Consider the following 18,845-nt stretch of genomic DNA (forward strand, 5'->3'; position numbering starts at 1 on the left):
GTGTGTGCGCGCGCTTGCTTGCTTGGTAGTCTCACCCCTTCATGTCTGTGTGGGTTTTTTTCTGCATTGTGGCTGTTTTTTTAGATTTGATATAAATAATTATGCAAAAAAAAACAAAAAAATTTATCTGATTTTTAATGTTTCCCATTCATTTCTTATGGCGGTCACTTTTGACCAGGAACAGTACAAATGTGACTTTTCTTCCCTACCTCTTAGAATGATCAAATCAGCAGTTTTTTTGTGTGTGTTCAGATTTGAAATGGACAAAAAGTCACTAAGTATCGTACCCGTCAGCTAAAGGAAACCAGTTTTATTGAAGAAACAAAATCGATTTCGCTCAAAAATGACCGAACGGTCCATATGGGTTAAACAAATACACAATGAATGACAGCAAAAGCTAAATTTCTGTTGCACCAGTGAATACGCATAAGTACATGCACCTGCATTACTTTTACATGAATTGTATGATTTATGAATTCATGCTAACAAATTATAAATTATATTCTTAAAACAAACCAGGAAGGGTGAGTTATTAGTTGACTGTCATATATAAGAAATTTATATACAGTAATAGAAAAAACAAACAAACAAACAAACAAACACTCAAAATAATTGCTTTCCATCATCTTTAATGTTATTACGCCCCTTCCAAAGTCACAACTCAGCAACTCAGGTATTACCTAGAATTCTGAGTTTCCCACTTGTAAATATGACTTTGCATGATCATTCATGTTCTCAGAACTCGTAATTATTTCCGACTCCACTTGAAGGCCGTAATTTGTATATAAAAAACATTATAAAATTAAATCACTTTAGTCAAATCAATTAATAAGTCAAAAAGAGATAAAACTACTGTTGTAATCTTGTTCATTTGTTACACAGGAAATGGACGGTCAAGATGAGTACTTTGCATTAAGGTATACAAACAGTACTGTGCAAAAGTTTTAGGCACTTGTGAAAAATGTTGCATAGTGAGGATGTCATCAAAAATAATGACATAAATATTTACATAAAAATTAAGTGATAACGTACTGGTAATGTAAACATAAAAAAGCTAAATCAATATTCGGTGTGACCACCTTTGCCTTTTAAACAGCACCAATTCTTCTGTGTACACCTGGACATAGTTTTTCTTGGTTGTTGGCAGATAGGATGTTCCAAGCTTTTTGGAGAATTTGCCACAGTTCTTCTATCTATTTAGGCTATATTAACTGCTTCTGTCTCTTTATGTAATCACAGACTGACACAATGTTCAGTGGGGGGCTTTCTGGGGGCCATGACATATGTTGCAGGGCTCCCTGTTCTTCTATTCTATTCTTTTCTATTTACAAAAGTAATGTCTGGGAGTCTAACGTTTATATTTACTATTGACACACTAAAGCTGAAGATATAAATAACCATCTTAAGACAAATGCTTTTGTGAAACATCTTATGTGCCTAAGACTTTTGCACAGTACTGTATGTATACTGCATATTTTGGCAAATGTAGTATTTCTTTCGGGAATTCTGTGCATTCGGATTTTCAATAAAATTTGCATATACTGTGTGTAAACGGTCTTGCTCGATCCGCTCCGTATGGGATTCGAATCGCCGTCTCCGTCATGAGAGGCGGGTGCGCTAACTAGGAGGTTAAAGCCTACAGCCTCTAGTGTCAGTTGCTAGTGCGTGATGTTTACACACACTGCAAAGCTATTACGTACCAGTTGGCTGCCGTTACATGTGCACATTATACATACTATACAACAGAAATAGTGAGATTAGTATGTTAGTATTCTATTCTGAAGATAGCCATTAGGAGTTTTCCAGCATTCTCACTCGTTTAGTAAACATTATGTGGTGTTTCAAAAATTTAGATCACAGAAGACTAGAATCTTTTTTTTTTTTTTTTTATCCCCTTTTCTCCCCAATTCGGAATGCCCAATTCCCTCTACTTAATAGGTCCTCGTAGTGGCGCGGTTACTCACCTCAATCCGGGTGGCGGAGGACTGGTCTCAGTTGCCTCCGCTTCTGATACAGTCAATTTACCACGCGCCCCATTGAGAGCGAGAACCACTAATCGTGACCACGAGGACGTTACCCCATGTGACTCTACCCTCCCTAGCAACCAGGCCAATTTGGTTGCTTAGGAGACCTGGCTAGAATCACTCTGCACACCCTGGATCAATACTCGCTGAGCTACCCAGGCCCCAGAAGAATTTGTAAAATGTGCAATTTCCCCTTTTGGTTACAGCAAATATTGATTATTTATTTTCCAGAATGCTCACTTTTAGAATATAAAAATCAGATACAGTAAGTAAAGATTAATAAATTCAGTTTATAGAATATAATATATAATAATACAATAATACAATAAAATAATATTTGAAATATAATTCTGAACCACACTATGTATTGGTCCAGCACTTTCAAATGTTTTGCACTGGATTTGAGACAGTGAGACAGTGACAAGATTAGTTACAAGCTAACATTGGAAATAACAGCCGTATTATATGATTATTATATTATTTAAAAGTATTATATGAATTCTGCAGTTCAAATGCAGAATGTCATGCCTTTAAATATGATCTTGCCAGTTCAATTGTTATAGCATGGAACTAGCAATGCCAAAGTCATGTATTCAATTCCCAGGGAACACACAAACTGATCAAATGTATACTGAATGCACGATATGTCACTTTGTATAAAAGCATCTGTCAAATGATTTAATGCATGTGAAAACCTTGACATTTTTATAATGAACTTATCATTGAAATTACATTTAAACCCAAAATGGTTATTTCTTAATAGCCTTTCTGGAGCTAGTGAAGTCGATAAATCGTTCAGTTGCCTGGTGTGTGCTGCTGAATCACTGGCAGTGAATCTTTGCTGTCATCTCTAAGGCCTTCAGTGGAAACTGATGAGACTTGACCATATGGCCCTCCTCTCAGATCTTGCCATAAAGGACCACAGCCAAAAATGCTTCTTGCACTAATATCCAGTTCTGCTCATAAGTGTACTATACACACTGTTTACAGAATCATTAAAATCATATAAATAAAAAAAAATTATCATAAAAGTTGCATTTATTTTTATTTAGTACTGCCCAGATAACTATTTTTTAAACATATATTCCATATATCAGACAAAATAACTGAAATAACACAATTTATCCTGTTAAGAAGTTTTTAAGAATGTAATCTCTTATTTTTATATATATATATAAAAAGCTAAACATCTGCATGCAAAATTATAGGAGTCACGGTAACCATCTTGCAGGAGTCTCATTTGTTAGAATTTACAAATTCTTTTTACATGCTGTGATAAATGGTACTGTCACTTTCTTTTTTAAGGCTTGTAATGACATCATAGTCACCTGTCATCTCTAATGATCAAAACAGGCTAAAGGAGGGGTGCTGTTTATTGCAGGACTTAGTCTTTGAAATCCTCTCATTGTAAGCCCTTTCCGAGTAATTTGACTGGAAATATAACCAATGTAACCTAGTGATTTTCTGCTCTGCCTCACAGACTCTTTCAAACGAGAGCACATTAACAAAGTCGATATCTCTTCCGCGAAGTGCTTACTGGCACCACATCATGCGTCAGAATAGCATGGGAGACATCTGCAATTACCAAGGTAAGATAGAACTCCTTCCTCCTCCACAGCTCAGTGAAAACACCATCTTTAAATGTCCACTGTACTTATGAGGGTGACGATTTCATCCTCAGCTTCACTGAGTACATTTATAAGTTGGTGAGCAACACTGGTCTCATTGCTTGGAAATAGCATTGACGTCTAGTAAATCAATCTAGCGTTCTAAATTGAGTAAATCTTTAATATGGTGACACATTTGTTGAGCATATACCAGCATTATAAGCTCATTTATATCCTGCTGGCATTTCCAGAGTAAAAAGTGTTTTTGAAGAAGGTTTGAATATGGCACTGCATTAGTCTAACTTGAAATCAGACTGGTGGATTTAATTCAATACTTAAGTGAATATAAATTAAGCACTGAAGGTTTCCATAGTAATTTTGAATTATCAGTAATACTGTGTTCTGCTTAGGGAGTTGATTTGCATAAAGTAGCTGATGAGTATGTGTTTATCTAATTAAAGCAATTGTTTCAGCGAAAACCTTGTCAAATTTATGCTTTCTTAAATGCCAACTAATAAAATCATACTGCATCTCACTCTTATGTTACTGTATATCTGCTAAATCATTCTTAAAGGGACAGTTTACCCAAAATGACTCAAAATTCTGTCATCATTTCCTCATCTTCATGTCATCCAAACCTCTACGACTTTCTCACTTCTGTGGAACATACGATTGCTTTATGTGGGGAACAGAACAAAGTTTTAAGTCATTATTCACTGACAATCTTGCTTGACAGTTGTGGTCACCATTCACTTTCATTGTATGATAATGACCAGCTTGGACAATCTGCTGTACAGTAAGTTGTCCATGTATTGTGTTTCTTGGAGGAAGGAAAGTCATGCAGGTTTGGAACAACGTGAGGGTGGATAAATGATTAGAGAATATTCATTTTTTGGGTGAACTTCCTTTGAATGTGGTCCATTTTGTGTTGCTTATGCATAACCCCTCATTGTCCATGTAGAGTGTCACACACTCTACATTTACTCATACTTTGAATAGTATATCTATGTTAGAAAATAAATGTTTCATCTACTTTACTTTCTTTTTGTGGGCCATTGATTTTTCATTTTTCATGGCTCCCTTTTAGCTAATGGTTTGAGTGTTGGATTGAAAGAGTGTACTTACTAAGAGGGCCCATGTGATCCAGACACACATACCATTAGGGAAGTGATGTGTCCATCTGCTGGAAAAGAGATGAGTTTATCTGTCTTCTAAGAGGTAACTGGATGCCACTTGGGTTGCATCCAAGGAGTTATTCAGAGTAAAATGTTCAAGCTGAAGCTGCTTTTGTCAACACAATGAAAGTGAATGGTGACCATGGCCATATTTTCAGTGCATAACAGCCATAATAAAAGTAGTCCTTGACTCATGCAGTATTTGTCCAAGTCATGGCAGAATGACAGCTTCAGTGTCCATTTTCTGCCATTGCATCTTTTTCCATACAATGAAAGTAAACGGTGACCATGGCAAGATTGTCAGTGAATAACTGCCATAATAAAAATAGTAGTATGACTCATGCACTATTTTCCAAGACTAGGCAGAATGACAGCCTCAGTCACCATTCACTTCCATTGCAACTTTTTTTTTTCCTTCAGTAAAAGTGAATGGTTAACGTGGCTGTCAAGCAAGATTTTCAGTGAATAACAGCCATAATAAAAGTAGTCCATTTGATTAATGTGCTATATTCCAAGCCTAAGCAGAATGACAGCCTTAAGGCTAATATATACTTACTGGGCAAACAGGCTTCACTTTGTTCGCGTACAAATGATGACAAAGTGCAGTGACGTTTTTGTTCTGCCAAGGTGTTCGTTTGGTGAGATTTCTCCTGTTCGCATACATCTCTGAAATTCTTGACCTTGGAGAACACGGCTGGTCGAAGAGCATTGATGATTGATTAAAACTAATTGTAGGTGTGGTTTGAATGTGAAATTTTTTTTATTTACAATCGTGCGTGCCAGCTGAGGAGTTGTTACCTAGGTTAATGTCATTAAAATGGATAACTTTGAAGCCCGTCTCTTAAGAGATTGTGCAGAAGTATACTTTTTACATGATTTGCAACACAAAATCTACAAAGACAGCGTGGCCACAACAAATGAGTAGGGAGCGATTGGATTTTTTAAAAGTGGAAGGTGCTCTGTGACAAGTTTAATAAAACAAAGAAGCGACATGGCGCTAATCCAAGGAGAGAATTATTGGCTTTATTTGGGTTAGTACGTTAAACACCGTGACAACACCCTAAATGAACTCATTTTAATACGACGCCGTGTGTAGTATAAACGCCGGCTTCGTTCACCTAGGGTGCTTTAGTTCGTCCAGGAATAAAAAGTTCGACTTCTTCCTAGTACAAATCAGGCTTTAGTTGCCATTCACTTTCATGACATCTTTTTTTTCCTCCATACTTGTAAGCAAATGGTTACCATGGCTATCAAGCAAGATTTTCAGTGAATAACAGCCATAATAAAAGTAGTCCTTATGACTAATGCACTTTCAAAGTCTATGCACAATGACAGCCTCAGTCACTGTTTACTTCCAATGCATTTTTGTCATACAATGAAAGTGAATGGTGACATAGCTGTCAAGCAAGATTTTCAGTAAATAAGTCATATTTACAAAAAAAAAAAAAAAAAAAAAAAAAAAAATCCATATGACTCAGTCACTATCTACTTCCATTGTAACCTTTCTATACAATGAAAGTGAAAGGGACCTGAAGCTACCATTTTGCCCAACATTTCCTTTTGTGTTAAAAAAAAAAAAAAAAAAGAGAAGTAATGATGACATCATTTTCAAGTTCACTTTGCAGGGCATTATCAGTCAGTTGATTGTACTTTGACAAGCTGTTAAAACGGTCTTTTGTGAAATGCAAATAACTCTGTTTTTACTGTTTTTTACACAGGCTGGATATTTGAACAAATGAGCACATCAGTGTATGCACACACAAAGGTTTATGGCCATTATTATCCAATATTTGCTTCTGTAATCAGTGAAATAATGTTTCGAGGCAGCTACAGCTGCTGATGTGTCTGTGACTGAAGCAGCCAGCCTTAGAACCTCTATCTCATTCATCATTGTGGCATTTCCATTGTTGAGATGTTACCCTCTGATATAGTGAATGCTCCCCCTCATCATCAGCTTCTTTCAGAAATACAAATTCAGCAGAATGCTATTTTTTTGCAATGAATAAATTGAGTGCATCACCATGTTGAAGGACGACGTGTTTGGGTTTTGTAGAGTCAATGAGTGCGTGGCTTCCAGTGAGAGAAAAATTGAAAATATTACAAAGATCTTTGCAGTGCAATAGCACACTCTTTACGAATTGTGCTGAATAGAGGACTTTACCACCTGCTGAATAGAGTATAAGATGCTTTTCAGGATATATATATAATCAGCATGCAAATAAGCAACATTCTGCACTGCTGTGTACAATAATATACAGTTCATGGCATGAATGTAAATGTGCATATGTGACCTGTCAAAGTATGGTCTCAATTTATGTTTCTCTTGATCTTAAAAGCCTTTTTGATATATAGGCCTTTACTTAAATGCTTAAACTTAATTGAATTGGACTGCAGATTCAAAGAAATACAGTCAATAAGCATTTAGGACTCCTTCAAAACTGTTTAAAAAAGCATCCCAGGACATTTCACCTCATGAAGTTGATTAAGAGAATGCCCAGAGTGTGCCGAGTTGAAATCTAGGCAAAGGGTGTCGACTTTGAAACTGTATTAGAGTTCTGATTTGTTATTTCATCACTCCATGAAGCCGTGGGTGGATAAATCCATCCGCGACGCTCTGTCATCCCGCACCGCTGCCAATAAAGCGGGGCTCGCCACCGGGAACATGGACAATTACAAAATCGCGTCTTACAACACACGCAGAGCGGTGAGGGATGCAAAACAGCGCTACAGGAAGAAATTGGAGTCACAGTTTCAACAGGGTGGCTCTAGAAGCCTGTGGCAGGGACTGAGAATGATAACGGACTATAAAACACCATCCTCCAAAAAATGCTGATGCTTCTCTCGCAGACGAGCTGAACACTTTTTATGCTTGCTTCGAGGCTGCAGTTTACTGCGCTAACGGTGCTGACAGCACCAATAGTGATAACGGCTGCTTGTATGCGGAGAGCATTAATGCTGGAAACGCGTTCACCATCACAGAGTGCGACGTGAGAAAGGCTTTCCGGAGAATGAACATCAGGAAGGCAGCAGGACCAGATGGAATCTCAGGTCGGGTCCTCAGTGCCAGCTAGCACCGGTGTTCACAGAGATATTCAAACTCTCCCTGGAACAGTCAGTAATTCCAACCTGCTTTAAACAGTCCATCATTGTTCCTGTCCCGAAGAAACCCCAACCTTCCTGCCTTAATGACTATCGTCCTGTAGCAGTGACCTCAATTGTGATGAAGTGCTTTGAAAGACTGGTCAGAGACTTCATCACCTCCTCAATACCTGATATCCTGGATCCCTTCAGTTCACTTACCGTCCAAATCGCTCAACAGACGATGCCATCACACATCTCCTCCACACAGTCTTAGATCATTTGGACAAGAGGAAGGGAAATTATGTTAAAATACTGTTTGTTGATTTACAGTTCAGCTTTTAATACTACAATTCCCTCTAAACTCACCACCAAGTTGGAGGACCTAGGATTTAGTTAATCTTTGCGTCAGTGGATCTCCAACTTTCTGACTGACAGGCCACAAGCAGTAAGTGTGGGCAGACATGTCTCACCCCCCCCCCCAGCACTGGAGCCCCCCAGGGTTGTGTTCTAAGCCCCCTGCTGTACTCATTGTACACTTGTGATTGTGTGGCCACTTCCAACTCCACTACCATTGTCAAGTTTGCTGACGACACTGTTGTGGTGGGCCTGATCTCTAATAATGATGAGAGGTCCTATCTGCAGGAGTTCAAAGGCCTGGGGGACTGGTGCCAGGAGAACAACCTCCTTTTGAATGTCAGCAAGACAAAGGAGCTGATAGTGGACTTCAGCACAAAGCAGGCGAGGAACTACCACCCCATTATGATCAATGGGGCCACAGTGGAGAGAGTGGACAGTTTCCGATATCTTGGCATACATATCTCACACGATGTGTCATGGACCTGCCACATTAACACCATGGTGAAGAAGACCCATCAGCATCTTTACCACCTTAGGCGCTTAAAGGACTTTAAACTGCCCTCTATGGTGCTAAAAAACATTTACACCTGCACCACTGAGAGCACCCTGACAGGAAACATCCCAGCCTGGTTTGGAAACTGCACAAAACAAGATAGACTGGCTCTACAAAGAGTGGTGCGATCAGCTGAGCGCATCACCCACATCAAACTCCCTGACCTGCAGTCCATCTGCAGCAAACGATGCTGGACCAAAGCTAGGAAGATCATGAAAGACCTCAGCCATCCTAATAATGGACTCTTCTCTTTGTTGCAGTCAGGGAAACGCTTCTGCTCCCTGATGGCCAAAACAGAGAGAATGAGAAGGAGCTTCTTTCCCCAGGCCATCCGTGTCCTGAATCAAGGACAACACCAGGACTAGTTTCACTATTCAACACCACACACCTGAAGCATTATTACAAATTTTAATTGTAATTGAATTATTATTATTATTATTTTACTTATATTTTTACTCCTTATCTCTCTCTCTCTTTCTCTCTCTCTCTCTATATATATATATACATATATATACATATAATGTTTATTGTAAATTGGGGGGAGAAAAGTCATACCAAGGATTTCACAACATTTCGTACTGTGTATGGTTATGTATGTGACTAATAAAACTTGAAACTTGATATTCTTCTATTTCTGAGATTTACAGTTTTGATGACTATGACCCCGTTTACACCTAGTATTAAGATGCGTTTCGGGTGATCCAGTCATTTGTGGTCAATGCTAAATACAGGTCTAAACGGGGTCTAAAACTTTTTGTAATCGGATCACAAAAAACACATACGAATATGGTCAAAAACACATGTGATCACATTGCATTTGAGGTGTAACACCAATCTGTCCTGAATGCATCCTGAATGTGCAACAACGAAGCGCCACCCCTCACCTGTCAATCAATCGTTGCGCTAAAACAAGAGTTTACATTTTGCCGACTTTAAAAGGAGATAACCGTTCGATCAGCGGATACATACACAAACATGAGAACATTTTGGATCTTCTTCAGTGTGTCTGAAATCAACATGCATGGACACTTATGAGAAGTACGAACATCTGAAGGTCCTTTAGTATAGGTACTCCACTAAAATAACAAAATTCTGCTCAAAATGTTGCTTTTGTGCTTAGATTAAATTTCAGATGCATCTGGGAGTAAAAGCGCACCTGTTCTTTCGCACTTTCTTATTTTTTTTGCAGATTTATTATCATGCATTAACACCCAGACATAGTGATTGATGTATGTCCTCATGAAACAGAGACCATCCTCTCGAAATCCTATCACAAGTGGTCACAGGAGATGCATTTAAACGACCAGGTGTAAACAGTGATGTGTCTCACCTGACCACATGAGATCAGATCACCCGAGACACATCTTAAAACCAGGTGTAAATAGGGTCTATTATTCTAAAATCTGTAAAATACTAATAACAAAGAATGTGCATGTATTTCCAAACTTTTGACTGATTACTGTAGTTTTTCTAACATTTCTTAATACAGATAAAGCCAATAAATTTAAAAGACAAATTAGTAGCACTTTAGAATATCTTTCAATAATAAATCATTAACAAGGATCATATAACAGCTTATAGCAGTAGTTTTCATACATTTAAATATGAACATGTATAAACATATTATCATGAATGAAAGGTATTAGTATGTGTCAACTATGAATATTTAAGATATCTAAAGTGTTTCCCATCATACTGATGTATGAATATATAAATGAACCACCATATAAAGTATGCACTCTTTAATAGATTATTCAGTAAATTGCACTGTTGTTCATTTTGCCAGTTAATATCCATCTGGCAAGAAAGAACACGCTTTCCTGCCAGTTTATGAATGAAAAATACTATCTGGAAGTGTTATGCTGATATTGGGGGCATAAGGGGGCGTCACTTCCGCTCTCAGTTAAGGTTAGGGAAAGGGGCTCCCTATGTCTTCAATATCAATTTGGAGCGACCGCCCCTTTTTGGAGAAATGCATGCAGCTATACCCTTCTCAACTGAACTAGGAAACAGTACTAGAAAAAAATAAAAAAAATAATGAAAAACAAACAAAAAAAAACAAAACAAAACAAAAAACAATTGGAGATAGATTTGTGAAGGTGGAGTGTGTACAGCAGCTATATGGGTTTGACAATATTGCAAAACCAAATTATATCTAAAAAAAAAATAAATAAATAAATAAAATAATTTAATATTTGTAGATATTTAATGCAATTTAATAAAAATATATTTAAAATGATCAAAGCATGGTTTCTATACAGTTTTTTGCCAAATGCATGCAAGAAATAATTATATTTAATTATTCTTTTATTTTATTTTATTTTTTATTTTATTTATTTTTTGATAACAGGACAATACTTACCTCCATTAACATTTTTACTAACACATGTTAATATATGAAAAATGCCACACAGGGACTTCCATGAACATTTTTGAATTATGACAAACAAATAGTTTGTTTTGAATTGATTCATTGAAGTGGGCAGTTTGAACTGATTCACAGATTTAATTGAATTTACCAAATCAAATGGCATTTTTGCTACTCAAGTTTAAATCAGAGACATTATTTAACACCGTTCTTATACCCGTGGGTCACATGACAAGGAAGGATCGTGAAACTAGTCTAATGAAATGCTCTTTTGGAAACGTAATGGCCAAATAGAAAGCGCATTTAAATTATTGCAATGTCCACGATGTTGCTTAATTTTATATCGCCAGCAAAATCATTGCAATATATTGTGACTATTCAATGTATCACCCAGCTCCAATGTTAAAACGTATCATAAAATAAAGGGGGGAAAAAAGGAAATATGCTTTTGTAAGCCATAAGTCCAAGAGCAAATATTATTCATCTATAAAGATTTTTTTTTAACTGAAAACATGGGTGTAAATGGTGCTTTTCTACACTCTGAGCTTTAATTTATTTTAAATCTTTACTATCCTGTGTGATTTGCCATACTACATTACTAAGCTTTGTAGCACTCAATTACACCACTATAGAAAAGCTCCACATGTATCATAATTATATATCATACTTACTCGGACAAAGCTCAGATGTAACAGTGAACTGTTGAGTGGAACAGAGAGACACTTTCATTGACATGGGTTCCTTAATTACAATTTTTCTCTAGGAAACTTGCGCTTACTCAAGGTTGTTTGGGTTTGAGCTGAGTGAGTTAACTTGGTCTGTATACAGACTCAAAAATGTCTGTCTTCACATACTTCACCATCTTGCTAATCCGAAATCAATACACAGCAGACTTAATCCGTGTGCCTTCCTATCAGGCAGCACGTTCCAAGCTGTTCCGACCCAGCAACAATGATACAAAGAGCTTTTACTGGAAGATGTAGGCAAGGGTAGGAAGGAGAGTGCTTTTTGTATTAAACAGACATACACACTGGCGTTTCAGGTCTTGGAACACTCTGGAGTGGCTTGATAAGCCTGATTGGTCCCATGGGTGTCTTTTTGACCAGCTAGACCTTGCTTTTCTAATGATTAGGCCACTTCTGCTCCTTACCGATAGTGTGTGTGTGTGTGTGTGTGTGGGTGGGTTTGGGTGGTTTACGAGGACTTTTTTTTTAGGTTACAATTTGGTAATTACAAGGGTATTATGCTATAAATGTGGTTTATGAGAACATTTCTAGTGTCCCCATAATTCAAATCGCTTAAAAAACATACTAAATTATGTTTTTTTTTTTTTTTTTTATGTAAAAATGCAGAACGTTTTTTTGAGGGTTAGGTTTAGGGGTAGGGTTAGGGGATAGAATCTATAGTTCGTACAGTATAAAAATCATTGTGTCTATGGAGAGTCCTCATAAGGATAGCCGCACCAACATAGTTCAAATCTACGTTTAACTTGACAGAGCATCCTAAAAAATGTTATGACGCTACAGAACCAAAGTGAGACACTCCAAAAGCGACTCATGTGTACATGGATGCATCCTTAGAAAAGCCCTTACAACAAATTTATCTCGGACAGATTGACAAATTCAATTCCAAAATGGTTTGCTATGGACTGTAGACCAATGTCAGACTTATGTTCAATAATATGAAAATAAACAATATATCTTTTAAAATAACTAAAGTCACTTTTTGTATTGTCTCATCAATGCTTTAGTCCTCTGCCACAATAATGTAATGCACTTTAATAACCAGAATTGCTATATTTTTAATATATATATAAATATATATTTGTAATTAAGTATAACTATAATTATGTAATCATTATATATAGAATTATTGTTATTTTAGGGTTTTTCTCAGTGATTATTTGATTAATTAATCAGTATATTATGTACTGTAATTAATTAGATTTAAAAATGTTATCTACTGACAGCCCTAACAAATACAGTATATAACTTTTATTTTTAATTCTTGATGTTAAAAAGTTTATGGATATGTAATTTGTCAACTACCCAATTATACCTTTTCCTGTGGCTTGATTAGTTTGTCTCATTTGCTTTGGCCTTTATGTTTGTAATCACCTTGCTGTGAAAGGCTGCCTGGTGATGACAGGTTACGCGTGAGCAGATCCGGCTTAATGTTATGTAAATTAACTTTCATAGAGGGAAAATGTCCTCCGTGTTTTGTTTAGCTGTGAGTTTACTGATGCATAGCAATGTAAAAATAGTTAGTTTTCCCCGGCATCAGAAAGTCAAGTCCAGAAAGGTTCAATTTCAATCGTTTATATTGAAATAGAAAAGTCAGGCCATTGTAAGACTGCTTGTTCAAGCAATGTCTCTAACATTTTCCGTTTGATAAAGATAAACGCTTTGTACTTGGGTACTTAATGTGTCTGTGGACTTTTTTTTTTAAATCAACATTATTTGAACCAGTTAAACTCCAACTTGGCCAGGCTGAGACCAACTAGACCAGCTGAAGACCAGCTTGACCAGGCTGTGAGACCATCTAGACCAACTGAAGACAAGCTTGACCTGGCTGTGAGACCATCTAGACCAGCTGAAGACCAGCTTGACCTGGCTGTGAGACCATCTAGACCAGCTGAATATCAGCTTGACCAGGGTGTTAGACTATATAGACCAACTAAAGACCAGCTTGACCAGGCTGTGAGACCAACTAAACCAGCTGAAGACCAGCTTGATGATGCTGTGAGACCAGCAAGACCAGCAGAAGAGGAGGCTAACCAGGCAGAGAGACCACCTACACCAGGTGAATACCAGCTTAACCAGGCTGTGAAATCCTGCTAAACCTGCAGAGTATCAGCTTGACCAGGCTGTGAGACCAGCTGAAGACCAGCTTGACCAGGCTGTGAGACCATCTAGACAACTAAAGACCAGCTTGATCTGGCTGTGAGACCAACTAAACCAGCTGAAGACCAGCTTGACGATGCTGTGAGACCAGCAAGACCAGTGAAAGACAAGGCTGACCAGGCAGTGGGACCACCTATACCAGGTGAAGACCATGCTGTGAAATCCTCCTAGACCAGTGTAGCACTTCTCAGTGGAAGGAGGAGGCGAGAAGCAGATTTCCTGGTTCAGGTAGGCGTTTTTATTTTCCTCACTGCAGCACATACACACTCTCAGGGCTTTACGTTGTTGGATAACACAGTCTAAAAAAACATCCACAAACTAGCTTACAAAATACACTCTCAACTATGTAATAATAATAACTTTTGGCTTCACAGTCCATGCCCAGGCTCTCTCTCCCGTCTAACTGCTGTGTGGCTCAATTTATGCCGCTCTCCCCGTGCTCACTGAAATTAGAGACAGGTGTTAGACATAATTTAACTCAGGTGTAAGCGCCCTTACCGCTTTCTCTCTCTCCGGAGAGATGCTTGACCACGCCCCCACTGCCACATATCCCCACCGCCCGACTCAGGCCGGGGCGGCATCCAGCCTGCCTACCACTCCCCCCCCATTCCTGGAAAGGAAATCGGCGACAGCCATCTGCGCCCCCGGTCTGTGGACCACCTTGAACTTAAACGGCTGAAGAGCCAGATACCAACGGGTGATCCGGGCATTGGTATCTTTCATGCGGTGGAGCCACTGGAGTGGGGCGTGATCGGAACAGAGGGTGAAGGCCCGCCCCAACAGGTAGTATTGTAGAGTGAGGACCGCCCACTTGATGGCAAGACACTCCTTTTCCACGGTGCTGTACTTAGTTTCCCTCAACGAGAGCTTACGGCTAATGTACAGCACCGGGCGCTCCTCCTCCTCCACCACCTGCGAGAGCACGGCCCCCAGCCCCCTGTCTGAAGCATCTGTCTGTAAAACAAAAGGGAGAGAGAAGTCAGGTGAATGTAAAAGCGGCCCCCCACAAAGTGCAGCTTTAACTTGCGTGAACGCCTGCTGACACTGCTCCGTCCACTGGACCGGGTCTGGAGCTCCCTTTTTAGTGAGATCAGTCAGCGGGCTGGTGATGTCCGAATAATTAGGTACGAACCTTCTATAATAGCCAGCCAGCCCCAGGAACTGTCTCACCCCCTTTTTGGTCTTGGGCCTCAGGCAGGTCGTAATCGCCCCTGTCTTGTCAATTTGGGGACGCACCTGCCCGTGGCCCAAGTGGAACCCCAGATACCGTACCTCCACCCGTCCAATCGCGCACTTCTTCGGATTCGCTGTGAGTCCCGCTCGGCGCAGCGATCTCAGAACCGCCCTCAGATGTTGCATGTGCCGCTGCCAATCATTGCTGTAAATGATGATGTCATCTAAATAGGCAGCAGCGTAAGCTGAATGCGGTCTGAGGATTCGGTCCATGAGACGCTGAAACGTAGCCGGGGCCCCAAACAAACCGAACGGAAGTGTCACAAATTGGTGTAATCCAAACGGTGTGGAGAAGGCGGTTTTCTCATGGGAAATTGGTGTCAAGGGGATCTGCCAATAACCCTTCGTCAAATCCAATGTCGAATAAAAACGAGCAATGCCCAACCGATCGAGCAACTCATCAACGCGAGGCATTTGATATGCATCAAATTTAGACACCGCGTTGACTTTTCTATAATCCACACAGAATCGCACAGACCCATCGCTCTTAGGCACTAGAACAACTGGGCTGGACCAATCGCTGTGGGATTCTTCTATTACCCCCATATCAAGCATCGCATCCAATTCTTCCCGAACGATTTTCTTCTTGTGTTCGGGTAATCGATAGGGGCGGCTACGTACCACGACCCCGGCTCGGTCTCGATGTGGTGATGGATGAGGTTTGTACATCCCGGTAGAGGGGAGAACACATCCTCCGTGAGTTGACTCGTGAGAGGTGGTCTCCGCAAATGACTGGGGTGAACTGTTTATGTTTTGAACTCACCTCCGGTCCGAGCTCCGCCTTCTTGGGAACTACCATAGCCAACGTCACGGGAACCGCCTCCCTCCACAATTTCAGGAGATTGAGGTGGTATATTTGATGTGCACACCCTCTATCGGTTCATTTAACCTCATAATCGAGATCTCCCACTCGTCGTGTGACCTCAAAGGGTCCTTGCCACTTGGCGAGTAAATTAGAGCTCGATGTGGGAAGCAATACAAGCACTTTATCTCCCGGTGCAAATTCCCTTAGCTGAGTTCCCCTGTCATACAGTCGGCGCTGTCGTTCTTGAGCTTGGAGCAAATTCTCCTGTGTTAGCTGCCCCAAAGTGTGGAGTTTTGCTCTAAGATCAAGAACGTACTGAATTTCATTTTTACTGTTTGAAGGTCCCTTCTCCCAAGCCTCTCACAATACATCAAGCACACCGCGTGGGCGTCGCCCATACAGCAGCTCGAATGGGGAGAAGCCAGTGGAAGCTTGCGGGACCTCTCATACTGCAAATAACAGGGGGTCGAGCCATTTATCCCAATTTCTAGCATCGTCGTGCACGAACTTACGAATCATGTTTTTGAGGGTTTTATTAAATCATTCCACCAGGCCATCCGTTTGAGGATGGTATACGCTGGTGCGAATCGATTTAATATTTAACAACTCATACAGTTCGCGTAGTGTCCATGACATAAACGTTGTGCCTTGATCGGTGAGGATTTCTTTCGGAATTCCCACCCGGGAGATTATTTTGAAGAGTGCCTCCGCAACACTGCGTGCTGAGATGTTGCAAAGAGGCACTACTTCCGGATATCGCGTTGCATAGTCCACTAGGACCAATACAAAGCGATGTCTGCCTGCTGACCGTTCTAATGGCTCGACGAGGTCCATTCCAATTCTCTCAAAGGGGACCTCGATCAGAGGGAGAGGGCGCAATGGCGCTTTTGGGGTGGCTGGTGGGTTAACCAGCTGGCATTCACGGCATGCCGCACACCACCTGCGGACATCGACGCCAATGCCCGGCCAATAGAAACGGGCTATTAGACGGTTCAGTGTCTTCCTTTCTCCTAAGTGAACTGCCATGGGATTATAATGAGCCGCCTGGAATACCATTTCCCGACGGCTCCTTGGAATCAAAAGTTGGGTTGTATCCTCTTTGGTCGGAGTGTCCTGTGTCACTCTATACAACCGCTCATTTATAATTACAAAATAGGGGTATGAAAGGGCGATGTCAGGCTGGAGTCGTTGACCATCAATGACTCTCACTTGGTCAAAGGCGTGTTTGAGGGTTTCGTCTCGCGACTGCTCCAAAGGGAAATCCCCCTCAGCGAATTCCCTGAGAAGGGGAGGGGCTGCAGCCTCTCCCCCTCTCTCGTCATTATGATGTGGAGCTGTTGAGGACGGCCCTGGCTCCGCCTCCCCTGCCAGAGCATCGTACATTGCACATCTCCCTAACTTCATACAGGACCCATCCGCGCAAATTCCCTTTAATAAAGCTCTAAAGTCAGGCCAATCAGTCCCCAAAATCAGCGGATGGGTGAGGCGGGAACTAACCGCGGCCTCCACTCTATGCTTTTTCCCCTGGAATTTAATCGTCAGGGTCACAACCGGATACCTGTGAATATCCCCGTGTACACATTTCACCTTCACCGTTTTAGTTGTGACCAATGCCTCGGGTTGAACCAAGCGTTGGTGGATAGTGGTTTGATTACACCCGGTGTCCACCAACGCTTGGTGAGTACCCCCCTTGACACTTACCGGTATCTGGTACGCTCCGGCCCGGTCGGGGGCAGCCTGTGGGAGGTCAGAGACCCACACCACCGTCCCCAGCTCCATCAGGGGGCACTGATCTCGGAAGTGGCCCGGGTCTCCGCACCTCCAGCAGGCCAGCCCAGGCGTACTCCCGCACTTGCATCGGTGGGCACCCCCCCCTGAGGGGGAGAGCGGCGGGGCATTGGAATAGGGGAAGGTGTCACCTCCCACACCCGGGGAACTGGTTTCAGTGGCTGAAGTCCTCCTCGTCTGTGTGGGGCAGGAATGGGACCTGGACAGAGAGCAGAACGAGAGGAGATAGGGGAGGGGAATGAGACAGGAGGAAGAGAGAGAGAGAGAGGGAGGGCTCTTCCGGCATTTTTATTTTCTTCACTGCAGCACATACACACTCTCAGGGCTTTACGTTGTTGGATAACACAATCTAAAAAAACATCCACAAACTAGCTTACAAAATACACTCTCAACTTTGTAATAATAATAACTTTTGGCTTCACAGTCTGGCTGCCCAGGCTCTCTCTCCCGTCTAACTGCTGTGTGGCTCTATTTATGCCGCTCTCCCCATGCTCACTGAAATTAGAGACAGGTGTTAGACATAATTTAACTCAGGTGTAAGCGCCCTTACCGCTTTCTCTCTCTCCGGAGAGATGCTTGACCACGCCCCCGCTGCCACAACCATCTTGAACAGGCTATAAAACAAGCTTGAAAAGACTGTGAGACCAGCAAGACCATCTTGACCAGGCTATGAGAACAGCAAGACCAGCAGAAAACCAGCTTGACCAGACTGTGAGACCATCTACACCAGGTGAAAACCAGCTTGACCAGGCTGTGAGATCCAGCAAAACCAGCTGAAGAACAGCTAGACCAGCTAAAGGCCAGCTTGAACAGGCTGTGCGACAAGCAAGACCAGCTGACCAGGCTGTGAAACCAGCTAGACCAGCAGAGGACCAGGTTGTGAGGCCATCTAGAGTAGACCAACTAAACACCAGTTTGACCAGGCTGTGAGACCATCTACACCAATTGAAG

The 18,845-nt window shown here is 41.0% G+C and overlaps 1 protein-coding gene across 2 annotated transcripts in view; it reads left to right on the forward strand.

Annotated features, from left to right (window-relative positions):
• Window positions 1–18,845, forward strand: part of LOC127434320 (docking protein 6-like) — a 103,152-nt gene that overhangs the window by 77,214 nt on the left and 7,093 nt on the right. The window contains exons 7-8 of one of the 2 annotated variants that reach the window (XM_051686974.1): window positions 3,505–3,613; window positions 6,525–9,351. In XM_051686974.1, coding sequence (XP_051542934.1) covers window positions 3,505–3,613; window positions 6,525–6,646 — 231 coding nt within the window. In that variant the 3' untranslated portion in view covers window positions 6,647–9,351. Of the gene's footprint in view, window positions 1–3,504; window positions 3,614–6,524; window positions 9,352–18,845 lie in introns of those variants that run through there. The other variant, XM_051686973.1, reaches the window with a different exon arrangement.

This window comes from Myxocyprinus asiaticus, chromosome 44, assembly GCF_019703515.2.
Source record: "Myxocyprinus asiaticus isolate MX2 ecotype Aquarium Trade chromosome 44, UBuf_Myxa_2, whole genome shotgun sequence".
Lineage (NCBI taxonomy): Eukaryota > Metazoa > Chordata > Actinopteri > Cypriniformes > Catostomidae > Myxocyprinus > Myxocyprinus asiaticus.